Below are 26591 nucleotides of genomic sequence, written 5' to 3' on the forward strand. Positions count from 1 at the left end.
GAACTTTCCAGTAGAATATTTATATAAGTGAGCACACTGACAGCACGTTTTGACGTTTGATAAAGATATTTGTCATGATAATAATTCTCATGAAGTGAGCACGCACAGCACAGTGCGCACTGGCTGACAGCCGGGTAGTTTGCGCATGGTCCCTAACTCAGCGCGCTCAGGTGCGGACATTGGACACCGGTTGATTGCTCGGAGGTGTGAGGTGTGGCATTTCCACTGACACTGACAACAGCTGTCATAACAGTAGACACTGACCTGGGCTGCAGGTGAACGGGCCCAACAGCAACATCAGCGGAGAGATCAGCCGGAGCTGGATCATGGAGGCCGGTGCGCCGAGCTCAGCGCTGTGTTCAGGGGCTGAATGTTGTGTATTAAAGCGGATCCGCATGTTGGTCCCTGTTGGTTTCAAGACAGAAATAAAAGCGTTGTCTAAACTGGCCGGGCCAGTGGTGAGTACCCTCTATTTACACATGCTTTAAATAATAAAACACGTTGAATTAGTTTCATGTCATTACTGGATTATTCGTGACTCTAAGCTGCTTTTTCATGGCCTTCATCTTCTCCAGGTTCTGGCCCAGACTATGGTGTTTGCAGTGAGTTTTGTTAGTACTATTTTCTGCGGTCATCTGGGGAGGACAGAGCTGGCAGGGGTGGCTTTAGCCATAGCTGTAAGTACAGTGCTGTGATGCTCTGACATGGGAAGATGAAGATCAACACTGAACTGAATCCAGCGATGCTTCTGTCCTGTCCTCAGGTTATTAATGTTACAGGTGTATCTATCGGCTCTGGTCTGTCATCAGCATGTGATACTCTGATTTCTCAGGTATGGCTCTTCATCTGTTTGTTCACATGTATGTATGACAAGTACTGTATAGTAAAAACATAAGAGAACTAAGAATATTTTGTGGTTTTAGATCTTTGGGAGCGGTAACCTCCTGAAAGTTGGGGTCATCCTGCAGCGGGCAGTCCTCATTTTGTTACTGGCGTGTTTTCCCTGCTGGGCGATCCTCATTAACACAGAGCCAATTCTGCTGGCTGTCAGACAGGAGCCAGAGGTGGCCAGGTCAGCTGTCTTGAAATGGTCTCTCTCGCACTCTTTAAATTTGTATTGCTTCTGATGGAATACCTCTCTCTAGGCTGGCTCAGATGTATGTGAAGATCTTTATGCCAGCACTTCCTGTAAGTAATTCACTATAACTAATAATGTATAATCCTACATTTAAACCTGAACTTAGTGAAACATTTGATACCTTGTGGGTAAGTACTGGACTTGGAATGGCTGCTTCCTAACAATGAATGGCTGATGTTGTTTTTAATATTGACAGTATGTCACCTGTCTTTTGTCCATTCCAGCTTGAGTGGGAATAAATATTTCTTAAAAGTTGATGAGTGACCAAATTCACTATGTGCAACTCAGAGATAAGAGTGTTCCTTCTTTTGATTTGTCTTTACAGGCTACATTCATGTATTCATTGGAAACAAGGTATCTGCAAAACCAGGTAAGTCTATCATTATCCCATATAGATTAATCAGTGACCCACAGTATGGTGTTAAATATAGATGCCAGCATCAGCAGAGCAGAGAAATAATCTGTATGTTGTGTTACTAAATGGATGAGAACCAAACAAACTAGTACTAAATACTGTGGATGAATACCCACACCATTCAAACTACTACTTTTTGGATCTTATCATATCAGTTATGTTGTTTCTGTGCACACAGGGAGGTTTTACCATCTACAGTTGTCTAAAATAACAGTTAGAGACTAAAACAGTCCAAATCAACAAATCAGACATAAAATACGCTTAAATTAAGTGAGGACCTACCTTATTTTCAGAAAGAGAAATCTGTGGCCTCACAATCAAAATCTGATCTTGACAGTACATGTTTGTAGGACAGTGCCATACCTGGAACCCATGGAGATTTCTAAATACTTTAGAAGAAGGGTTTCTGATGCTCACCAGGCTGGAAAGAATTTCTAAACACGTTGAAATACAAAAATAAATATACAAATGAAAAACTATGCAAACTGCAGAACAGTCAGATTAGTTCTCTTATGTCTAATGATTAAACAATTGTCATGTCTAAATGTGGTGGCTAAATATAAATACATCATGCCACTAGTTACAGTAGACCTGGAAGAAGCTAGTATAAACAGCTCTCTGCCATAGCTACATGTATAGGTAGCCATATGTCCACAAAGATGGGCTGTAATTGCTGCTGCTGAATCCCTTTTTAAGTGGACTCCAGGAACACTGGAGACCACATCGTAGAAGCTAATGGTTAATTGTGTGAATGAGAGGTTTGCCCTTTTTATCTGCAAAGGGACATGCTGAACCAGATATACATGAAAATGAGTCCACCTTCCAGTAATATGGCCACAGGCTGCATATTGATGTGACATTAGAAATGAATACTATTTGAATTCAGATGGCTTCAGTCTGCAAAACACATGCAAATCTTCTAACACTGTAAAGCCTGATTAAATGTATCTTAAATGTAGTAATTTAGAGAAAACTGCCATGTTTCAAGCTTCAGAATGACTTTCCTTCAGGTACAGGTGTAGTTTGTTAATTCATACATTTCCTGTCTGTCGATGAGAGGAAAAAGAAAACTCTTAAACTTATCTCCTACATTCATCTCTGGGATCTCACTTTATGTCTAATGTCTTTATAAATACCTTGGTGCTTTTCTTTCAGGGCATCATATGGCCACAGGTAATCACAGGCTTCGTGGTGAATCTCCTTAACGCTCTCATCAACTACATTGTTCTCCATGCATTAAATCTGGGAGTAGCGTGAGTGTCTTTTATTGGAACGCAGATAGCTGAACCAGCAATACATGCATTATACTGTGAAATACTGTTTACAGTGGCTCTGCTGTCGCCAACACCATTTCCCAGATCACCATGGCTGGAACCCTTTATGCTTATATCATATGGAAAGGTCTTCACAAGGCCACCTGGGGAGGTGAGTGCAACATTTGCATTTGAACACACTGATACCGCATACAATCAGAGGCTCAGTTGATTTCCCTCAGCATGTTTTATAATGAGTTTTTATGGTGATGAATCAAATTCCAGGTGAGAGATTTAAGCGGTCACCCGGGAGACAAGAAAATCACATTTTAAAGAGATCACGCATATGGTTCTACTAAATCTGAGCCAATTTCTGAACTATTTAGAGCCAGACAAGTCATGTGGTTAATGTGGTTGTAGCTTATCAAAGGCAATCATTCGTCTCTTGGCTCTTGTCCATGCAGAACATTTCATTCTCCACTCAACAATAAAATAACTCACATTTTGGTGCTCCAAAGGTATCAACTATGGTTGAGTTTTATGACTCCCTGTAGTTTGGAGCCCACAGACCTTTACTGCAGCTGTCTTTAGGTCCTGCGTGCTAAGCTGTATTTAGGTCAGGTGAGTGATCTAACCAGTCCAGACGTTCCCCCTTTTGTACTTATAGGGAAACAAAGTTAAGCTTAGGAACATCAAAAGAAGAAGAAGAATGCTTTGCCTGGTGAAGAAAAACCTCTTCACGACAGTTGGCCACATCAAGGACACACCTAAATACAGACGGTTTGCCACAAGATGCGAGCCATTGGGAAGCTTCACAAACAAGAAGGCAAGATCACAGTTTGCAAAAAGTAAAAAATAAAAGACCAACACGTAAAAATGCCTGTAGAGATGGATGGAACAACATCCCATAGACAGATGGGACCAATGTCAACTTGCATGAAGAAAATTGGAAGAAACTGCCCATGACCTGAAGCATGCCATCTCACCAGTAAATCATGGTGACGGTATTGTAGAGTAGGCATGCGCAGTGCCGAAAGAACTGCTTTACTGCTGACACAAGCAACCTGCAGCTTTAATTCAGTGTTTAGGGCTAAATAACCTGCTCAGCTAAACGCTTCAAAACACTTTTGACACAAAGCATACTACAGAAGCAACCCAAGACTTTATGAAGACAAAACTATCCGTCAGCTCACCTGAAACCAGCTGAGCTTGCAGTCCACTGGTCGGCTGCAGTAAACTCTTCTTATTGTGTTAAGGATGGACAGACAGATAAATAACTGATAGATTCATTTCTTGATTGTTTGTCTACACAGGCTGGTCTAAAGAGTGCCTCAAGGACTGGGGCTCTTACATCCACTTGGCCATCCCCAGCATGGTCATGATGTGTGTTGAGTGGTGGACATATGAAATTGGGGGTTTTCTAGCAGGTAAAATTAGACTTTCAGCTGTGGATTTAAAGCATCCGTGCAAACTAACGTTGGTCTGAAATCTAACCGCTGTTTGTCATTGACAGGTCTAATAAGTGAGGTGGAACTCGGAGCACAGTCTGTGGTTTACGAGCTGTCTAACATTGCATACATGGTGATTTCCCTCATGTGGTATTATCTTTCCTCTGACAAACCTTCAATATAAATCGGATTGTTATTGTCTGAAATGATTATTTATGCAGTGTAACAGCATTTTAATGCATCAATTATGCTATTAGTTCCCTATGGGTTTCAGTATAGCAGGCAGCGTAAGAGTTGGAAATGCCCTGGGAGCTGGAGAAACAGAGCAGGCCAAACTTTCTGCTAAACTGACCATGTTCTGTGCAGGTCAGTAAGTTCTGAAGTGCACTTAGATAGCCTAGTGTCTAAGTAAAATGACAATTGCGTGAAGTGAAATTTCAACTAGAATCATTGCTATGTAACTCAGATGTTTTGAATGATTCATCCTGTTGCTCATTACCACAGGGTCAGTGTCTGTGTGCTTGTCAGTTCTCATTGGGAGCCTGAAGGACCATATCTCTTACATTTTTACATATGATGAGTGAGTACATCTTTATCATGTGTTTTGGTAATCACAGCTCTTATTACTACTGGATGTAAAGCAGATATCAGGTCTCTGAAATGACTTTTTACTGTGTTGTCGGTTGTTGCCTTCACAGAATACAGTGGACTTTGCCCACATATACTTGTACATATTAACTAGAGCTCAATGTTCCAGTTAGACAGTTGCACTCAGTTAGTCTCAGCAGTTGACACTTTGTTACAAACCAGAGTATTACATTGTGTTGCCCTACTACAGTGCACAAAATGTTAAAGATTTTTGTCGTTCTCCTCTCTGACAGTAAATGTGCATTTCTCTTCATTGCCAACAGACAAATCAGGGAACGGGTCGCCGACGTTATATCCTTATATGCTCCATTTGTCCTCCTAGAGGCAGTATCAGTGGGTACATCTCTTCAGTTATGTCAAGATCTCATGACATACTCATGCGCTTTGAAAAATAAGCCTGAATCTCTTCTTTCTATTTTATCATTTTGCGTGACTATAGGCTGCCTCGGGTGGCATCATACGAGGTGCAGGTAAACAGGGAGTTGGGGCTGTTTGCAACATTGTGGGTTATTATGGTGTCGGTTTCCCAATTGGAGTGCCACTGATGTTTGCAGCCAAATTAGGCATCAAGGGTAAGATTTACAGCAGAGATGTTTTTTACCACACTGTTGCAATTTTTAGTGTCCTGTTTTTAGTGAGACATTTCCACAACATCACCATCATAAAACGGCTCGACTCTTCTACAGGTCTGTGGACAGGCTTGTTTACTTGCGTGTCTCTGCAATCGTCATTCCTGATTTTCTACCTGCTCAGAATGAACTGGAAGAAAGCGACAGTGGATGTGAGTGTTCAGCAGTGAATCTTCCCAGTTCTAAACGGCTTAAAGGCTGCTTCTGTAAGAATTCAATGTTGATGTAGATTTGATTTCTTCCAGGCTCAAATCAGAGCAGGAGTGTGTGGGAGCTCAACAGACACAAGTAAGAGAGAACGTGCTGAAAACAAAGCATTTTATCCTTTTGAGCACAGAAAATGAGAAATTCTGTTTGTTCAGATTGAAAAAAATGTAGTGTAAACTTGACAAAATGTGTTGTTATTTACTGACTGTGGAACAAATACAGCCTGTAAAACTGGCTCTAACTTTCAACCACCTTATATAATATGACAGAAGGTAAGTCCATAAATTATACACCAGCATTTTATTATTGTACTTGAACAAATGTACTTAGTTACTTAGCACCAGTGTAAAATATAACCAGTAGCTCACTACAAGCTAAACTCACAAACTTAGTCTGAGCATTGTAGAGTTGGCATTAGATCAGGGACTGCAGTTAACAGTGTTAAAAAAGCTTTTAGTCAGGTCAAAACAACATCAATACATAAACTAAGGAGATTTATATCATTTCAAATATAGGACCTTTGATTAAAACAAGACAATTTGTTAAAGATTAGTTTTGTGCAGTTTTGTGAGTTATGAAGTGAAAACATGTGACATTTGCTTATGTATGTGCAGTTCCACAGTCAGATAATCCAGGGAACACAGAGGACCAATCAGACACCGTGGAGCTGGTGGACATTGAGGCAGGACCAGCAGTAACAACAGTGGAGGAGGAGCTCTCTTATAGCACTCTGGTTCTGCGTAGGGGCCTCGCACTGGCTGCCATGCTGTTCATCTTAGCTGCTGGAATCATTCTGAACCTGCTTCTTACTAATTTGGTTATGTCAACATGAACAAAGTCTGTTGTATAAAGTGGAGAAGCTCCACACGTGATGAGGGCGCTTGAGCTGCACAATGTGAAAGCAGGATAGAAAAGAAGTGCAGATTAGCAGAAGGCAGAGAGAACACAAGAAAGCAAAATGGTTTCTAAACCATTATTCTACTAAATGATCAATAAATGAATGTGTGACTGCAAATCACTGCTCTTTAACCGTTCACTCACAAATCAGCAGTGAATCAGCTGGTGTTGGGTTCACAGCTGCGGAGAATGAATCAATTACACATTACACGCTCTGGTTGTCGGTACCTCTTAATGTCAGTTTTACTCTTCATTGGGCACCAGAGCACTGGAGAAAATGTGACCAGGAGTGTCAGTAGCATTGATCCAGTCCACAGTAAAGTTGGCCTTTGAAGACTGACTCTCAGGCAAAGGCACAAGGAAGTGCACAGTTGCTCCCACAGCCAGAAGAGCAAGTGCTGCAAAGATGGTGAGACCTCGCCTGACGATCAGCTGGGTGGTGGAGAGACGATAACCCTTCAGCCGTCGGATGACGTGTCCATCATCTGTCTCTGTGTTTCCATCCTGGTATTCTGTTCCCACTGACATGAAGCCATCCACTGACTTGGAAGAAAGCAATTTCAAGATAAAAACAGGCATCAATAACAGGAGGAAACAAGCTCTAAAAAGAAATTTAGACGACTTGTATTAGTTTAGCAGGTCACTTACACTGCCATGATTTGCTGACTGGCCCGTGGTGTTGCCAACCAGAGCATCCGTCACGGCAGCTTTGCTTAACAACGTTACGTAAGCATTTTTCTGGGCTCGTTTCACAGCCTGCAAAAAAAGCAGAAACCACAACCCAGCGGCCTTCTCATTTCATACAATCTCACATTCGACAAATGGTTTTTTGAAAGCACAACTTGTTTGAACAGCTCAGCCCAGCACAGCTTACCTCCTCTGTCATGCTCTTCCAGTTCAGCTTGAAGATGATAGTGATGTAGAAGGTGGATTGCAAGACAACACAAACAAGAAGTCCAAGCCAGAAACCTGCAGAATGATAACACCAATTATGCGGTTCCACGCTAGGCTTTGCCTGGAAATGACAAAAGGTCATATGCAAATACCTAAAACTCTCAGCTTTGCAACAAACATTAAAGTAACACTCAGTGACAGTCCAATGCAGTAGTATCCAATGAAATTAGCCACGGCTGGTATCTTCTGTTTGCCTGTGCCGAGGAAGATGCCTGTGCACACACACTAGGGTGTAAACAGAGAAATATTGAATTATTATGCGCTCACACCACATTAGTCGCCATAGTGAAACTTCTGTGTTGTTATACATTTGATTTATTTTATATGATTTTCATAGCCAAATGCAAATATACAAGAAAAGACTGTATGACTCACCACAAGACCGTCAAAGAACTGAAGGAAGCAGTAGGCATTCATTAGGTACGAAACCAGACCTACGATCTTCCTGAGATAAAGATTTAAACATACTGTAATACCGTCTGTTTATGCAGGCTGTTCTTCTTCTATGTATCAATAATAGAGTTGTACAGTAACAGTGCAGCTTTGGAGACTCACTCATCAGAGGTGAAGATGAAGCCAATCACTGTTTTAGTTGAGCCAAGAATAATACCTTCAACAACTGCAAAAGTACCTGGAAAAGAGGAGACGTGAACCCTAACACCAGACCGATAGTAGAGGAGGTGATGATGGCTAATGTAACAAAAAATAAAAAATAAAAAATACCTGCAAGAGTGAGGGAAACCTTGCTGGCGAGTATTGCCCTGGCGCTGTCTCCTGCACCCAGAGCATTACCCACTCGGGCACACGCTGCAGCTTGAACACCAAAAGGGAACTACGGAGTTATCATTTTAGAAAATGTGTGAAAAACTGTTGTTTTAATATTATCATGAAATGATTTAAATAACTTTTAAATAATATCATGAAAGAATATCATGTTTTGGTTTGTATTCAGTACACAGTACCATGTAGGTTATGAATGACACCATTATCACAGCATGTTGAGCTGCCAGCTCATCTTCACTCAGCATTCCTGATCGTTAGAGGCAAACAATGAGTCCCAGATTTGTCCAGTTTGATTTTAAAAAATCTAATCAAATAAATTGAGATAGCCTACGAAGAGTCACATTTAATACACCTGTTACCTGCAAAGAATCCCCCAAACTCATAAACCCACCATTCAAAGCACTTCATTAGTGTGCTGGGAATGGCCAGTTTCATGTAGGAGCCCCACTCCTGCAGTGATTCTACAGACCAGCCTGCAGAGGGAGACAGAGACAGAGAGAAATATAGAGGATGAACAAAGCGGAACAAGTGGTCATAAGGTCATCATAAATATCTGCCAAATATATCTATTTCTCACCTCCCCATGTTGTTACATGGAGCTTCTTCCACCAAATGTAAGCAAACAGAAAAGCGCAGATGTAAATCTGAGACAGACTGTTGGCTGCTGCAGATCCGCTGTAGGATAAGTGCATGCACACATGCTCCTATTAACATGTGTGTTACTTAGAATTTAGATTTACAGTTTTCTAGTGCATTAAAACACTCACCTGACCCCCAGATCCAGCCAGTAAAGAAAGAAGTAGTTCGTCACCACGTTTGCTACATTTGCCAAGGCAGCGGTGTACATCTGAGGCAGTATTATACCCTGAGTACACAGACAGCGTGATGTGATCACATTTTCTATTAGATTAAACAGAATGTTTAATTGATAAATACAGGACATTATTGCACCTGGTTTTGCAAGTATGACACCTGGAGATGATGTAGAAACAAAGCCTGAAAGATAGAGATGGATGTGATAAAAATTACATAGATTATAGACCTATAGCAGGTTATTAATCTGTGTAACCGCACAGTAGTAAGTACATCACTCACTGGCACTGCTGGAAGGAAAGCTGTAACATACAGCTGGGCTATTCTGAAATCGAGAAACTGTCAGATCGAGTTAAAGACAAACAAGCACGTATTAATTCAAGGTAATAAACACAATTTAACCTTTGACTCTGAATCAGCCATTAGACTCGCCAAATGCTTCAATAGGACTCAACCAAGTTCAGCAGTGTTTTCTTCCCTGAAATGAACTTCATCCTTCCTATCCTCCTACTGCTGTCAGTTACCTGGCCACCTCAGGATCCTGGCCCACACATAACAGGATGGCCTGAGCGTTTATGAGCAGACCCCAGCAGGGCAGACAGAACAGCAGCAGGATGATGATGCCCCGCTGTAGGATCACTCCCACCCGCAGCAGGTTCTTACCACCAAACGTCTGCACAACACACAGTAATTAACAGTCAGCTGGGTAACGGTTACTACAGTAAGAGGTTAATAAAAATCCACTGTGTTGTATAATATTTAAAGGGTTTTCCAAACCTGAGACACCAAAGTATCACATGCCAACCCCAGACCATATCCTGTTGCTGCAGTGGTCACATTGATGGTCTGGAATAGATATGAAATTGAAATGAGTCTGACATATTTAAGGCTTTGATATACTGTGATCTATTTTTCCATGACTCAAAAGACAAACTCTTATAATCTACATATTAGTTAAATCATCATCATCATGTGACTGTGAGAGAATCATAATGGTTATTAAGTGATTTTACTTTCCTTTTCTAGAATTACATGTCCACCAGTCATTTTCTCATCTTAGCATCCACAACTGAATAGAGCACACTGATGACCACTTACAGCAGAAGCTAATCCATAGCCAGCCATCACTTCGTTTCCCAGACGCCCACAGAACATCGTAATGACAAACGGAAGCAGGTAATTGAGGATTCGAGAGAGCAGCTAGAAAGACAGACATCGACAGTTGATTCAGCTGCTGACAGATGATGCATTGTCAAACACAGCAGAAGTTAGTATCAGTGTCCACAGACTTTGTCTCGTCATCACTTTGGCAACTTGCAGCAATAGTCTGAAACCTGCCAAACACTAACAGTTTCTCTGGCAAAGAAAGACTATCATTAATGCACCGCTGTATAAATCAGCATTTCAGTAAGGGCAGCCTCCTCACACAGCTTCTCACAGACACAATAGGCTCTGTAAACCGTGCCAGTCCTTACCAGAGGCCCTGTCATCCTTAGGATGTGATACAGCTCGTCTCTGAAGGTCAGGGGAACCTTGTGGCGCATCCACCTGCAACAGAAAAGCTTGTCACTGGCGTCCTCCATGTCTTCAGCCGGAGATGCCAGTGTGCAGGTCCTTTTGCTGAAGTATCTGTCTTTTCTCCCATGTACTTATCTTGGTTGCTCTCCGGGACGGAAAGCTTGCTGTGGTCACAGCTTCCTTGGAACAAAGTCAAGACCAGCTGAAACAACACAGATTGAGAGAAAGCCACGAAAAAGGCCTACAATCACAACAAAGGCTAAAGACTTGAAAGCAAGAATGTTTTGATCTCATATGTAAAATGCAATTCACTGCATCCAGTTCTGGTCAATGAGGATAACTCTCCTGGAAAAACTTTATCAGGTTTTTCATCACTCCAAAGATGAAATGTTTACTGGTGGAACACTATATTGACATTATTGGACACTGTCAATGGTTGTTAATGTTAATCTTTTAGGGCCTGGGGTAAAGAACTACCGTGTACAGCACAGAAGAGTTCAACCCACAAAACTATATTAGTTTATTTATTGAGTTATTCAACTATTCACACAACTACAGGCACAATTATTTGGACATAAGCTGGAAATTAGTCAAAGCTGATATTTATCCAAGTTCTTACACTTCTTCTAAAAGGTTTTAAGAATCAGTAACAATTTACTCAAAACATTTGTCAGGCAGAATTTCATTAAAAGTACAAGTGACACAAGCAGAGAAAACTGATATTTCACTTGTTTCTGTCTGTTTATCACCTATGTATGTCTCTTAAAATGAAATATAACTGTAAAACAATCCACTTCAACCGCCATGATCAAGGTTCTGAAGGTTACTCTTCTACTGGGACTAGCACAGTAGAAAACAATTGATCAGGAGTGTCAGTAGCATTGATCCAGTCCACAGTAAAGTTGGAGGACTGATGTTCGGGCAAAGGCACCAGGAAGTGCACAGTTGCTCCCACAGCCAGAAGAACAAGTGCTGTAAAGATGGTGAGACCTCTCCTGACGATCAGCTGGGTGGTGGAGAGTTTTTGGACCGCATGTCCATCCTGTGTCTCCGTGTTCCCATCCTGGTATTCTGTACTCTCCGATGTGCAGCCGTCCACTGACTTAATAGACAGGAGATATTGTCATTAGATTTAAAATAGCAAATATTACATAGAAAACTAGCAAAACAGTTGAACCTACAGAAACACGTATGAAAAGCAGTCTACTTACATCCCCATTACCTGCTGCCTGGCCACCAGTTTTTGATAATGCCATGTATGTCTTTTTCAGAGCTCGTTTTACAGCCTGCAAACAAGCAATTCAACAACCAGACTGAAAAGTCATGTACTAAACAAATAGTTGAAATTTCACAGAAATGTCTCAGCAGCCGATGCTGCAGAAATAAAACCAGAAACTGTTAGCGACCAGTAGCACACCTCTTCTGTTATTGTCTTCCAGTTCAGCTTGAAAATGACAATGATGTAGAAGGTGGCTTGTAATATGACACAAATGAGCAGTCCCAGCCAAAAACCTGTGGAGGCAAAGACAAATGAGTGTGTCAAGGGCACAGCAGTCACTTGCTGGATAATTACCTGCTCCCACAATGCAACCATTTATTTGACTTGGACGTCCATGAAAAGTACAAGACGTGGTCGCTTCATGTAATTACCCAAAACTCTCAACTTTGCTATGAACATTAAAGTGACACTCAGTGGAACTCCTATGCCGTAGTATCCAATGAAATTAGCCACAGCTGGAATTTTCTGTTTTCCCGCGCCCAAGAAGATGCCTGTGCACACACACTAGAACAGTAAAAGAGAAATCAGTCATTTTTGACTTACATGACATGTCTTTGGCATCACAATGCAAATGTACTTATCTCTGCACACAAGAACAGCTGGTGGACTCACCACAAGTCCATCAAAGAACTGACTGAAACAATAAGCATTCATCAAATGGGAAACCAGACCTATGATCTTCCTGAAATGATAATGAAGATTGTATCAGTACACATACCAACTCAGTTCAAACCATTATAGCATCCGCAGCTCTGGAGACTCACTCGTCAGAGGTGAAGATGAAGCCAATCACTGTTTTAGCCGAGATAAGAATAATACCTTCAACAACTGAAAAGGTACCTGAAAAAGAGCAGAACTGTACAGTAGAAAATGTTCAAGAGAGCAAACAAAAAAAAGGAGGATTTCTGAACACAAGCTGCAACAACAGAGCATGTTTATGACTGACCTGCCAGAGCCAGTGACAGCTTACTGGTGAGAATTGCCCTGTCGGTGTCCCCTGCTCCGAGGGCGTTCCCCACACGGGTGCATGTTGCAGCTTGAACACCAAGAGGAAACTTGGTGTGAAAAAAAGGAGGGGGGGGGACTAAATCAGATAAAACATAACTTTTAAAGAGAGAATATCATGTTTTGGTTTGTATTCAGTACACAGTACCATATAGGTTAGGAATGCCACCATTATCACTACATGTTGGGCTGCCAGCTCTTCTTCACTCAGCATTCCTGATCGTTAAAGGCAAACAAAAAGTCTCAGTCATGACTCGAAGTTTGTCTCAAATGCTGGTTTGATAAAATCATTGATAGCTTTAAGGCTGTATTTAAAACATGGCACATTTAGATCAGCGTGGACAGCAACAAATTATGAAAATATGTGTATTACCTGCAAGGAATCCCCCAAACTCATAAACCCACCATTCGAAACACACCATTAGCATGCTGGGAATGGCCAGTTTCATGAAAGAGCCCCACTCCTGCAGTGATTCTACAGACCAGCCTGCAGGGGGAGACAGAGACTTACCCATGTAGCATGAAAAAGCTGACTAAAGGACAGCCAGATGCAAGCTGGGGGACACTGAATATTGAAAACCTCACCTCCCCATGTTGTTACATGGAGCTTCTTCCACCGAATGTAAGCAAACAGAAAAGCACAGTTGTAAATCTGAGTCAGACTGTTGGCTGCTGCAGAGCCGCTGTAAGACACGCAAACAGACACAGTCATAATAGTGAGGGTAAGACTTTTATTCAGACTAAAAATTATGGCATGTTGGCACGTGAGAGTGCACCTACCTAACCCCCAGATCCAGCCAGTGTAGAAATATATAGTTTGTCGCCACGTTTGCTACATTTGCCAAGGCAGCAGTGTACATCTGAGGCAGTATTATACCCTGAGTACACAAACAGCAGCATGCCATGAGTACCACTCCTACCTTTCCTCCCCCTACAGAAAATGTCATTTCAATAACTAGGACATATGTGGATTCAGTGTAATAAGGCAACAAAGTCTGCGTACAAGACATTAGTGCACCTGGTTTTGCAGATAAGACATCTGACGCTGATGTAGAAACAGTGCCTGAAAGACAATGACGAAGCTGTTGAGGTTAGAAGAAGAGCAGTTCCTCCACCTACCAATGTGATAATTGATGGAATTTGCAGATAGAAGTGAGAGAAAAGTTACAACTCACTGGTACTGCAGGAAGGTAGGCTGTAATATACAGCTGAGCTATTCTGAAATACAGATGCGAGATTTCAGGAAAGGATTTTTTACGATAATATGCTCTGTTCAATGTCACCATTCATTTAGGCTCTTTTATTTCACTGTTTACTAAAAAATTACATTATGGCAAGAAATATTTGCATTTCAGCAGAAATAACATTAAGAAGTTATTTCACATCGACTTAAAACCCAGAAGAATTGTGCTGAAAGTGTGACGTGCAGCTGAGATGCTGTCAGTTACCTGGCCACCTCAGGATCCTGGCCCACACATAATAGGATGGCCTGGGCGTTGATGAGCAGACTCCAGCAGGGCAGACAGAACAGCAGCAGGATGATGATGCCCCGCTGTAGGATCACTCCCACCCGCAGCAGGTTCTTACCACCAAACGTCTGCACAACAGCGTGCAGACAGCATTAATCATGTTATAAAAAGTGTGTAATGAACTGTTGGGTTTATTGAAGCATCAGGTCAAAGGGGCTTTTCAAACCTGAGACACCAAAGTATCACATGCCAGTCCTAAACCATATCCTGTCGCTGCAGTGGTCACATTGATGGTCTGGAAAACAAGTATTTACTTAAATATACTTGAATGGTTGTGATGTACACTGAGAGACTATGAAATGGATTGTGTGAAATGAGTTGGATGGATTGAGTGAAAAAACACAAATTAAATCATAGGGTTCATGAACAACTGTTACGATACTCTTTTGTTTAAACAGAATTAACTCTCCACCAGTCATTATGTCATGTTACGCTCCACAACTCCATGGAGGACGCAGACTGCGACTTACAGCAGAAGCTAATCCATAGCCAGCCATCACTTCGTTTCCCAGACGCCCACAGAACATCGTAATCACAAACGGGAGCAGGTAATTGAGGATTCGAGAGAGCAGCTAGAAAGACAGACATCGACAGTTGATTCAGCCGCTCAGTGAACAAAAGCTGAAATTGATTATCATGGCACTCAGGCTATAGCTTGGTAAACGAGCCACACAGGTTGTAGTCAACTTTTCTCTCTGTCATCAGTCTTCTGCTGTATAATTCAGCTTTCAATCCACGCTGCTCCTTAGAGACAAAGCGGGCTATGGAGGCCGTGCCAGTCCTTACCAGAGGCCCTGTCATCCTCAGGATGTGGTACAGCTCCTCTCTGTAGGTCAGGGGAACCTTCCTGCGCACCCATGTGCAGCGGAAAAGCTTGTCACTGGACACCTCCATGTCGGCGGGAGAAGGTGCTACTGCAGGTCTTTCCACTGAAGCGTCTGCCCTGTGTCGTGTCGTGTGCTGTACTTACTGTGATGCTCTTCCAGGACACAATTCCCCGCTCTTATGTAAAGGATTTCAACATTTGAAAAGGTTAACAATTAATTCCCTCAGTGTTACTGAGTGAGAATCTGCGTTTCAGGTTTGACAGGGGGCAAGGCATGAGAGAAAAAAACATCTGTATACTATTACAGTATACCAAGTTGTACAAAGTTCATCTTATGAGTCACTGTTTTCTAGGTGGATACTAGAGGTGCACATCAGTGTCAATCAATTACAGTTAAAATGTAATTTTGGGTTTGATTGTATTCACAGAGTGAATGATTACATGTCCAATAGCTGCCACTGTGGGAAGAATTCTAACTAACCTACCTCTGTTTTGTCATAAATGATATGCAAACAGACAGAAGGTGTAAACTGATGATTATTCATGAACATATTTAGCATTTTAATAACTACACAGGTTTCCCATTGAAGAAGTAAAATCCATCTCCATCGTTGCAGGCTGACATGTTCATTTATGGGTTTAGGAATTTTAAACATTAACATGTCATGTGGTTCAGTGTCCAGTTGGAGTAAAGGTTAACCGGTCAGTGCTTTGGCAACATCCAAAATGAGATGCAGAGGTCTGCTGCTATCAGGAAAAAAGAAATACACATTTTAAATCCCCTTCCAGTAGCCATCTGCAGCAGCGTGATAGCACATACAGTCGCATTGCAAGTAAGCTTCCTGTTTCATGAAAAGAAAACACACTTTCACATAAGATCGGGTCAGGCTTTCCAGAAAAGTGCCTCCTCAAAAATGATCTCCATGAAAGGGTGATCCGAAGATGATTCAAGCACTCAGCTATGAGCAAATATTTGCTCCCGTAGTGCATCCATGTGACGCACGAGCTCAGTGGAGAAACATAAAAATTGTTTTCAGGAACTCAAAGTGTGCCACTCGGACGGTTCGTACCTTGTAAACGTGACAAAAACATGAAGCCTTCCACCGAAGAAATACCAAACCCATTTGGGATACAGTGTTATCTTGAAAACAGACTGTACTAGCATGCATTCATTTGCTTGCATCATTTCAGCTCTACCACCCCTCTCGAAACTCTTCCATTAAAAAAGGAAAAGTAAACTGGGTGAGGTGGGTATGAGACTAAAAGTATCTCAGCACTATGGAGTGTGTATACTGTGGATCTCTGCGTTTCTGTGCACAAGAGAAAGGACTTGATTGCTTTTTAAATCACTTCGAACACGGGGTGAACAGGGTAGGGATGAGTGAAACGTGGCATTTCTACATGTCCTCTTAGACGCTTTCAGTTCCAGTTTAAGAGCCAGTGAGCGCCCCTTATTGTGACAACCCTAAGCCCTCTAGGCTTTATGCTGGCTAAATCAATCAGCCTGTTGGAATGGCTGCTATGGATACAATGTGTTGCAGCACTAGTGATTTGTATCTGTCACTTGTTATTTTCCCTAACACTGTTCTTGTTTTTGTGTTTGCTGAGTCTATGGGATGGCACCTCATATGTCTGCTTTTCTATCTATGCCTTTCGGACTCTCTGCCCTTTGTATATGTCGCCTCCGTGCCTTCTTTACCCCTCCCCCATCCCTGTTGGCTCTGCACAATTCTTTTTTATCAAGCATACTTAATAAGATGTTTTATCTTCATATGACATATTACTGTTTGTGGATAAGATCGATTAGAACCTGCAGTCCTGCAGAGCCTATTCACTATAAATAAAAAAAAACTATATACAATCATTTATATATAAGATAAGTTGAACAAAAAGTTTTCAACGCTGTGTGCCGTGATGATTTATGAAAAAAGGGTCCATGTGCAGAAGAACGCACATGCAGGTCACACAATAAACTATGCATAGAGGACGATTACTCTTCTGGTGAAGTACATTTGTCTTTTAGGCGTCACCCACATGTTCATCCAAATAAAACTCAATGAAGGTATTTCAGAGAAATGAATCTGTCAAGTTGACATGCCTGCCTTGGCTGAGCATTGCTTGAGACACAGTATCTTCTTTTAATCCTGCTTTCTTCTAAAAGGCAGTTGAGAATCCGTACACAGGTGCACTGCCTGTGTTTAACAAGTGGATGTAACGAGAGCCAAACCTGTCTCTGACAATTTATTCCAGCGATGACACACATTTGAATGAATTATACCACTGAGCAGAGACACACACTGTTTATTCATGTGCTCCTCCTTTAATTATTCCCTTTAATTTTGTCTTTCGAAGTGCTGCAAGGTAAAAAGATCTTGTGTTGATGAGCTGCTGGGTTGAAGACACTCTGGCTAGATAGTTTGAAAAAAAAAAATGCCTGTGTTCACCATTGGGGATTTCAACTGGAATACCACAGCAGTACAAACTGGACAACCTGGATGTAGCTACTTGTTTCACTTGTTTCCACTGAGTTACATAAAAGCCCCTAACCATAAAGAGCAGAAAAAGGCTCTGAAGCATATTTTCCCAGAGCAGTCAGACCGTTATGTCCGGTTAAATATTGATGTCTTTGGTTAATGATGGCAGAGAAAGATGTGTGCTCTGCTATGAAGGGACACAGCCTGTCACATCTGATGCCACTATGAGCTGTGACATGTGGCTCTGGCATCTGACCCTCTGTTCCTGGTGGCATTTTGGATAATTGCTTTCCCAAATGCAATCTACAGATTGTTTTTTCCCCCCTTGAAAAGCGATAGGTTTCCAAATTCTTTCTAATTTCTTGTGACTGAATTCAGAGGCTGAGATTCAGGCCAATATAAAAGGATTTCGTCCGCATCCAAGCAACCAAGCACAGACCTATTTTTAATCTTGCTGCAGTACATCCCTTCGGCCATTTACTAGAGCTCACCAAACACCCAAACCCTTTATTCCAGTGACACTATGGCTGCAGACGGCTAAGGTTCAGTGAAATGATTAACTACATAACATTATAACCACTCTCATGACAAATTTGTGATTGCAGAATAAACATTGCTATTAAAAAAAGTAAAAACTAATGGAGATCCATGTTTAAATAGACAGTATGAAGCTGTCTTATCAAACCAGGCCTCAATGTGTTTCAGTGCTGGTCTGCCACAGGTACAAACATTTATCTCTCTTTCTCCTTTCTGACTTCAAGAATGTGCTTCGGTCAGGAGTGTGTGCAGCTATTTACACAATCTGATGCTCGGCTGTTGTGTAGAAACCACACTGCTTGGATCCAAGCCATCTCTTTCTATCTCTCTCTCTCTGTCTCTGGGCTGCTCTGGATTGTTCATGTTCCCATTTTAATGCATTCCTCATCGCTTGCTGTGGCATCCAGAAATCACCTGCCAGATCACAGGACAAATTAAACCCAGTCTGCTGTTTTGGAATAACAATAAGGCTGACTCAGTGGTGCTGCTGGAGGTCATGGTAAGTGTTAAGTTGCTGCTAGGTAACTGGTTTTGAGGTACGTAAGGGTACGTAAGGATGGCTGTTTCTATCTTATTCCAGCATCACATTATCCTGTTTGAGTTTTCAAGTGTTACTTTAAACTTCCTTAAACTGCACTATTCAGTGATATTCAGATTGTCCTCTAATAAAAGAGCATGGCTCAGTATAGCACGTTACACTTTTCATGCCCAGTTACAGAATCTCAAACATTTTCAGACATTTTTCTTTAATTACATTTTGGCTTTACTATATAGGACGTACATCAGAACACTTATACTGCACATAGCTCCAATGCACCCCACAGCCCTCCACGCCCCATTTAAGGGCATTATAATGTTTCACGTGGCTTTACGGGGGTTTGCAGCGGCTCCTGTGTGTGTATATTTGTTTGCACATTGTATAAGAGAGGTCTCAAGACCTAAAGCAGCACTGCGTCCAGTCTTTTGATCAACGCTGGAGACCAAATTAAAGTCCAAGAAGCCATTATCAGACTGAGAAACAAAATGAAAAGGTCAGGCAAACTTTAGGCTTACCAAGGGAACTGCTTAGAACATACTTATGAAGACAGACAGCACTACTGAGCTTAGTAATCACAAAGGGACAGGCACTCCAAGGAAGACGTCCACAGAAGAAATTGCTTCATGATAAAGAAACCCCCCCAAGCACCTTACAATCCAACAGATGAGAAATACTCATCGGGAGTCAGATGTGAATTTGTCAATGAACACCATCTGCAGAAAACAGGAAGAAAAGAGCCACCAGAGCAGCTGCCCAGTGGCCAAGGTCCACCTTTGACACACAGTCATATTGTGGTTATTTCTTCAGCTAAACAGAACAGTAGATACAAGAATTAATTGATAATAGAACTACTGATCATAGTGGAAAAAGGATCCATATCAGTTGTAATGGTAGATGTTTTACACACTAAAAGGATGTCTTACACTGCATCTTATCAAAAAGACCGAAAGCTCCAGTTACCAAATGGACCTCCTGGTGAGACTGCTTTCTAAAGGTCAGTATTGATCCTTAAACACTATTACAAAAATATCTTCATGTCAAACACACTGCTGCATGGCGAGCAATCAAGTTACAATGAAAGAAAGGGCCCTGTAACTATCTACCTGTGCCATCTTTGTCTCTTCTTTCATGTGTGTTTCTCTTGTTCCTTAAGCACTTAGGAGTTTACTGAAGCAGTGACGGTACTGTCTCACTAAAGAGTCTCAAAGGAAAATTACCTGGATGCGAGATATTGATCAGCTGAAGTGACTTTTGGGGAAAACAAACAACTAGTCGAGAAAAGAAAGTAGGTGTGAATTTTAATTTAGATTTCTTCTCTACAAACAAGCATAGCAGGGAAAGTAGGGATCTGAATTAAGAGGGTTGTGAGCCAGAAACAGCTGCTAAGTTTTAATCACTTAAATCACAGCTTTCACTGTGGTTGACTTTAACTATCTTTCACATGAAGCTTGCAGAATACTAAACCAGCAGTCCTTCCCTTCACAAGGGAGCATTTTCTTGCCTGTTTTCCCAGACCATATGTTATTAATGATGTTTAGCCTAAACGTGCCTTGGAAAACCACAGCTCCACCTCATTATACCAGATGCCCGGGGTAGGATAAAACACTTCATACAGATCCAAGATAGAGGTCATTGTCCTTGTCACTGCAATTACGGCAATTTATTCCTGCCAGCTTCATCAGTCATTTGTTCGCCACAACCATCCATAATGAAATATCTAAACTGAACAGTTGGCCAGATTACCATTTTGTACAGAGACTGGTCTCAACAGCAACAACATTGTTTGTAAATGAAACTAATTTTCAAATCTTACACATCTTACAACACTATTCCCCATAAAATGTCTGCACTGCCACCGTGCTAGCCTGCTGATGTTAGAGTCAGTCACATTCAAATGTCTGTGGGGTGGTTACACATGCTAAACAGAAGAACTTACAGTAGACAACAGACGATCAATGGACCATACAGTATTATACTGGTTAAATGTCACTGTCATCTGTGTCATCGTGTGCTTTTGAGCAATAGAAATATACTTAGCTGTAGTTAGTAGTAGTAGTAGTTGCAGTAGTAGTAGTTATGCACCTATACTGACTATAGTTATGAGTTTTTAATAATGGTCATAAAACAATGTAACCACATCCTGTAACATTTTGTTTATTTTAACTCTTAACTCTTTTTACTAATCCTGGACATACAAATTCAATGTAACCACAAAAATATGGTTTTACAATAGGATTTTGTTTGTTAATAATCATTCCATGATGATGAAGGAATGGTCAACCAGTCAAAACTGTAGTGCTTTTTCACTATACAGCTGTTGGCACATGGGTGCTGTTTCTTTGTTTCTAAAGAAACAGCCAGGACGCTATTTCACGACATGCCTGCTGACAAAGGGGCGCTGTTTCACCATATCTCAACAGAACCCAGAAGGTGTCACTGGGGAACTATTGCAATAGACCAGCTGCCATAGTGAGACTGTTTTAGAGAAATAGGACAGGGACAAAGACTTTGATGGGTGTTAGTTTATCCCTTTTTCTGTTCTGCTACATGGTAGATATGTGTCAAACATTGGTGGCACTGACATTGTGAAACACGTCTTGTTTCTAAGCAGGATTCCTCAGTCCCGTTAGTAAAAGTTTGACCTTGGAATAAGCAGTGAAGAGATGATCCAAGATGATGAATTAAATAGCTCAACAGTTTAATATAAAAGTAGCCCAACCTTGTGCGGGGCTGAAATCCACCTCCTTCTATTTTTACATTTCAGTGTGTGGCATACAGCACTGAGCAGTGAACGGATGACTGCTTTCATTTCTAGCAATCAGTACGAGCTTGTAGACATTTATTGGTTAAGCAGAAGTGGTGCTCTGATGGTTGTGTGAGGCAGATTAGGACCTACAGCTGTGGCTGTTACTGTAACAGCAAGACTGTCTGGAGTCTATCAGTGCCAAATCAACCTGGCTGATTTATAGGTCACAAAGGTTAGTTGGTGAATGGCGGGAAAGGGAAAGACTTAATGCAGTAAGTATCTGCAGTACTTACAAATTCTAAATAAGAGGATATGAGATTTACCACTGATGCCCTACACTAAAAATCCCAACCTTTATGTAAAAAAAAAAAGCTTATCACAGGGGATTCAGCTTCCATCACTGGAGATGAGGAGTATAGTAGGAAAAAAAAGACACTTGAGAAGCAAAACTAAATTCTTCAACTTTGAAATATCTTTATTTACGCAATAATGAAAGACGGACTGAGTCCAATAAACACAATAACATGTTCATCATCACAGGAGATCTGTACAAAACAATTAACTTTGCAGCAGCGTAACCAGGTGTTTTTTCCTCATTGGTGAAAAGGTTAGTGTAAAATACTGATAAGACCACAAAAATAGATAGAGATCAACAGTTTTCAGAATAAGCTGTCACACCATGTTAGGTAACTCACTAAAGCTTATTTTTTTAAGTCATAAGAATTGTTAATAAATGGCAAATTAGGTCCATACCCAACAGTTAAATCATGATTCAGTGAATACTAATCATTTGACAACCAAATTAGCACAAGTTAAAGGCAGGACATATTTATTTGAAGGTAATAACTGTGCAACACTTAAATCACTTGATATATACAATACTTTAGGAACATATATTGCTGTCATTCTTCTCCTGTTTCTCTGTTCTGTAATATTGGAATGGTTCCCCTTTAATACAGTTCAAACTGATGAAAATGGAGTTTGTTATTTATTAGTTATTCCACTAAATGAGTTAAAAGTGTCTCTTCAATGTCCTTCAGTGTTTACTGTTACTGAGAGTCATTTTCCTGTTATTGTACAGTTATGTATCATAAATTTAAATACTGACTTTGATTCCACTCAACATGTGAGGGTTATGCCTCATAATACAAATGACGCCCATTTTAATAAGTTAGGAGTACAACAAACTTCTCATTAATATCAAATAATTAACATGCACAGAACAAATCACAATTTAACCATCAGATGATTATTTGCCATTTACTGACATCGTTGCACAAAAAATGCTGCTTGGCTCCAGAATTTCACTTCTCCAGTGTATCAACATGGCAGGAAACCATCACTATAGATTTTACAGACTAATGGCGTTACTGTTTATTGTGTTATACATTGATGGGAATGATTATTTCATAGCTTGGATAACAGTGTTCCAGTATCAGTAATCTAAATGTGAAATAAAATTGAGTTAAGTATTTCTGTATTGATTCTACAATATTATACAGTTACCACGTAATGCTTATTAGCCCACTGCAATTCCAGGGGCAGCACAACAGGGAGTCATACACACGTAGCACTAATCAAATAACTAATTACAGGACCACCTATGGTGTACAGTAGGTGTGAGAAACAGATCCCTACTGGCTTGCACATTCCCCTCCGATATGCAGGTTTTCACTTAAACCAAGGCACCCTAAGACCTCATAAGCCCCTTTTCTTTCATAGCAGGTATAAAATCTTTCAGCACGTAATCCTGCAACACACTGCTTCAATCCAAACGTGTGAAAATACTCTCTCAGCTCTGAAGAGCCTCCAGAAATGAGGCGCTGTGTGAACACGCAGGTATGTTAACACCGACCTCTCCTGTATTTGCATCTCTGATTCCTCTGCAGAGGACTTTACTTGTAAACGCTGTCCTCGTGTTTACAGTAAATACAACTCTACAAGAAATACCTCATGCACATGCTCGCACGCACGCACGCACACACACAACACACACACACACACACTTACACAGTATCTGAAACATGTCAAAACAAAATAAGCATAGAATGTACTTTATCATGAAGTAACAATAATACTTTGGTCAAACATATACAGTAATTTAGTATCTCTACAATTCATCAAGTACAATTTAAGGCAAAAATCAACCATTCGACAAGTCAAACAACAAAAGCTTCAAAAACATACATTGAAAATATTCCTATTTACAATATTTCCTCATAGAAAAATATGTCTGACTTGCACAGAGTTTTATAACATGTCCACAGTAAGACTCAAATGCAACCTCAAGTGCACAAGACAGCATCAGAGGCATCGGGTCTATTGTACAATATTCTGCAATATACTGTAATTAAGAAGCAGCTAAACTAATGTTGCCAGTAATGCTAATTACACAGTCACTGTAATTATGTGCATAAACAAGTTCCACTAATCTAATCATTTTATCAGCCGTGTCTTTCAACGTGTAAACCTTTTTTATTTTTTTGGTCAAATTAACACTTTCCTACAAACTATTGGTCCTCCAGTAGTTTCATCGACTAACAGGGAGTGACTGTGCACGATCTGCAGGAAAAACAAAAACTACAAATACAGTCAAATACAAACACAATTCCTTACTTTCCGAAGCGAGCACTGCAGCTAAATCGAGACCCTCATGTTCATCAATAGTGCAAATGCGACCTCAGGGGCCGAGCCCCGGCTAAGGCGGCTGTCGAAAAGCATGTTCTGCCTGACTGGTTGAGGGGAAGGGGAGCAGGAGCAGTAAGCCAGCCGCAACGTGAGGGAAGCATCTAACAGTGGGAGGGAAATGGAGACAGACGCCAGCGTTCCACGAGGTCTGCTGGTTTGTGCTCCAGATCACAGAGCTTGTGCACAGACTGAACCCAAATGTCACATTGCTTCTGTGTCCAGAGGTCCACACACGGCGAGGATGTTTGAGGATATTTACATTAGTGGAGGAGTCAGTCAACATAACTGCCTGTCAGCAGTAGTCGAAATTGGATGAGAGCGTCTGCTGCTTGGGCTAAAGTCTCAGCAGGTTCCAAATCACCACAGTCCCCTGGTCCTCTAAAGCACATGTACTGTATGTGTGTGTGCTTGTAAATGTGAGTGTATATTTACGATCTTACATACATTCGTCTAAATTTTACAATTAAACACAATTTGAGCTGGACACAGACATTCACAGAAATCATTGCCATCTCTGGCATCCACTTCAAATTTCAGGCACAAAGACTAAGTGACATTATCCACCGAGCAAGTCACACACAATAAAAGAGGGATGGCGGACAGGTGGCAAAGTGTAGAGGGCGAAGCAGGAGGTAAAGCTGAGCTGTAAGGGACTCCAGCAGAGGATCCAATGTACATCAACAGTAAGTAGAGGTGACGCTGTCGAAGAGAGAGAGAGAGACGGAGAAGAGAGGAGAATTAGTAAAGTGTCTCACTTTTGAGAAAAAGTTGACACATTGATTAGTGTTTGTGTGCTCTGTGTCACACAGGCTCCAATCTCCATAATTACACTGACAATATTTCCAAATCTAGAAATGAGTGGATTTTAAGCAAGGGAGGACATTTCAGTTGTAGCTCATCAGTACTCACATAATTATAATCATGGATAAATTTACATTTTGTCTTTTCAAGGAGATGCTGCTAATAAAAGCATGTCTTAAGTGTCCAGTAAATCATCGTCTATAGAATCATTTCAATATCCCCCTTTTCTCATGTTTTCCTTCTCTCTAATGTACATTTAGGCCTAAGTTTACTTATTAATATAATAACGCCTCTGTGACTAAAAGTATAAGGTCCTTAATGCATCAGGTGCACCACAGAACTTAATCTTATCAAAGGAGATGCTTATTGACTTTGCCGGAACTCAACAGCAGCGAGCAAAATCAATCTAGGATTGCGGCACTACCTTAAGGAGCCTTGAGCTCCTAAAGGCTTTACATACAATGCAGTGCAAAAAGTATAAAGCAAAAGGCCGAATTGCTCAGCAGGGATTCATTTGCTTTATGCTAATGTTTGCCGCAGTGCTGGTTACTTTTAAATGAGAAACAATAAAATATAACTTTAGAGGGTTGTAATAAATTGAGGATTGTAGGAGCCTGTCTTTTTAGTGAGGACCGACAGCCAGGATATCTTGTGCTGTTAATCTGTCCTTTACCTTATGGATGTTCAATACTAATCTGTTAAAGGGTGACTTTAAACTCCAATAATATTTCTCTGTATATAACAAATGCCATCTTGCAAAGCAAGCAACAGTTTATTTTTCTTTACAACTAAATGATGTGCGTTGTTGCTCCATTCTGGCATTTGCAGCAGTGCAGCCTGGTACACACACTGGTACTTCCACTCAAGAGAAAACTTAAAATCCATCATTTGTGAAGGACGTGTAGATTTTTAGACCAACCCTGCTGAGAAAGGTAAAGAACCACAATACAAAAGTGACCAGACATGTTGCAAACAAGCAGTTCAAACAGATTACACAGTGGACACAAGAAGTAAGTAAAGCATCTGCAATTAGCTGCTGTTCTGCAAACAATGATCATACACTATGATCTAAACTGGACCATTCTTCTAACAGAACTACTTAAACTCAGACATATTCTTAGGACGTCTGGTGTGAACATCTCTCATTAAGTCATTCCACATCATCTCTATTGGGTTGAGGTCTTGGCCCTGACTGGGCTGCTCCAAAAGGTGGATTTTGTGTCTGTGAAACCATTCTGTAGTAGAATGGAAAACTTGAGCAAGGCCTGACAAAAGGTACATAAGCAAGGAGGGGTAGGGCCAAGTAGTAAGGGCAGAACAAGAAATAAATCGACTAGAAAGAACCACGGAGTCTGGACAAAAAGACACAACCTAGGTCCAAAGGCCAAGTTACAACTGTTCAAAGCATGAAATAAAGAGCAGAGTCCAGACAAACCCGAGAAAGCAGACAACAGGCTGAGACTGA

General features: G+C 41.0%; 4 protein-coding genes across 7 annotated transcripts in view; 1 reads left to right on the forward strand and 3 right to left on the reverse strand.

The window, feature by feature from the left end:
- The first annotated feature begins 270 nt into the window (after positions 1 to 270).
- slc47a3 (solute carrier family 47 member 3) lies at positions 271 to 6599 on the forward strand. The gene is made up of 17 exons (XM_026378127.1): positions 271 to 458; positions 576 to 677; positions 764 to 832; positions 924 to 1072; positions 1146 to 1188; positions 1464 to 1508; positions 2709 to 2806; positions 2881 to 2978; positions 4120 to 4233; positions 4320 to 4387; positions 4512 to 4620; positions 4759 to 4834; positions 5166 to 5235; positions 5342 to 5474; positions 5589 to 5683; positions 5777 to 5819; positions 6353 to 6599. The coding sequence occupies exons 1-17, from the start codon at positions 327 to 329 to the stop codon at positions 6568 to 6570; spliced, it is 1662 nt and encodes a 553-aa protein (XP_026233912.1). The 5' UTR covers positions 271 to 326; the 3' UTR covers positions 6571 to 6599.
- Positions 6557 to 11110, reverse strand: LOC113174255 (multidrug and toxin extrusion protein 1-like). Of its 2 annotated transcripts, XM_026378101.1 has the most exons (18): positions 10661 to 11110; positions 10284 to 10385; positions 9963 to 10031; positions 9710 to 9858; positions 9468 to 9510; positions 9324 to 9368; positions 9140 to 9237; positions 8950 to 9047; positions 8732 to 8845; positions 8552 to 8619; positions 8313 to 8421; positions 8145 to 8220; positions 7965 to 8034; positions 7682 to 7814; positions 7510 to 7604; positions 7284 to 7391; positions 6864 to 7178; positions 6557 to 6624 (listed from the first exon to the last, which is right to left on the reverse strand). In XM_026378101.1, the coding sequence occupies exons 1-17, from the start codon at positions 10766 to 10768 to the stop codon at positions 6879 to 6881; spliced, it is 1785 nt and encodes a 594-aa protein (XP_026233886.1). In that variant the 5' UTR covers positions 10769 to 11110; the 3' UTR covers positions 6557 to 6624; positions 6864 to 6878. The 2 variants fall into 2 exon arrangements, with proteins under 2 accessions (XP_026233886.1, XP_026233875.1); XM_026378090.1 differs by lacking the exon at positions 6557 to 6624 and having other exon boundaries at positions 6854 to 7178.
- A 103-nt stretch (positions 11111 to 11213) lies between these two features.
- On the reverse strand, positions 11214 to 15633 carry LOC113174263 (multidrug and toxin extrusion protein 1-like). Its single transcript, XM_026378114.1, has 17 exons — positions 15303 to 15633; positions 14987 to 15088; positions 14683 to 14751; positions 14436 to 14584; positions 14163 to 14205; positions 14006 to 14050; positions 13768 to 13865; positions 13573 to 13670; positions 13361 to 13474; positions 13136 to 13203; positions 12929 to 13037; positions 12747 to 12822; positions 12595 to 12664; positions 12354 to 12486; positions 12121 to 12215; positions 11915 to 11989; positions 11214 to 11805 (listed from the first exon to the last, which is right to left on the reverse strand). The coding sequence occupies exons 1-17, from the start codon at positions 15408 to 15410 to the stop codon at positions 11527 to 11529; spliced, it is 1731 nt and encodes a 576-aa protein (XP_026233899.1). The 5' UTR covers positions 15411 to 15633; the 3' UTR covers positions 11214 to 11526.
- A 6454-nt stretch (positions 15634 to 22087) lies between these two features.
- pitpnm3 (PITPNM family member 3) overlaps positions 22088 to 26591 on the reverse strand; it is an 81433-nt gene continuing 76929 nt past the window's right edge. For all 3 annotated transcript variants that reach the window (XM_026377072.2, XM_026377065.2, XM_026377081.2), the window contains one exon: positions 22088 to 25024. The gene's annotated coding sequence lies outside the window, so the exon portion shown is untranslated. The remainder of the gene's footprint in view (positions 25025 to 26591) is intronic.

The sequence above is a fragment of the Anabas testudineus genome, chromosome 13 (genome assembly GCF_900324465.2).
Source record: "Anabas testudineus chromosome 13, fAnaTes1.2, whole genome shotgun sequence".
Classification (NCBI taxonomy): Eukaryota; Metazoa; Chordata; class Actinopteri; order Anabantiformes; family Anabantidae; genus Anabas; species Anabas testudineus.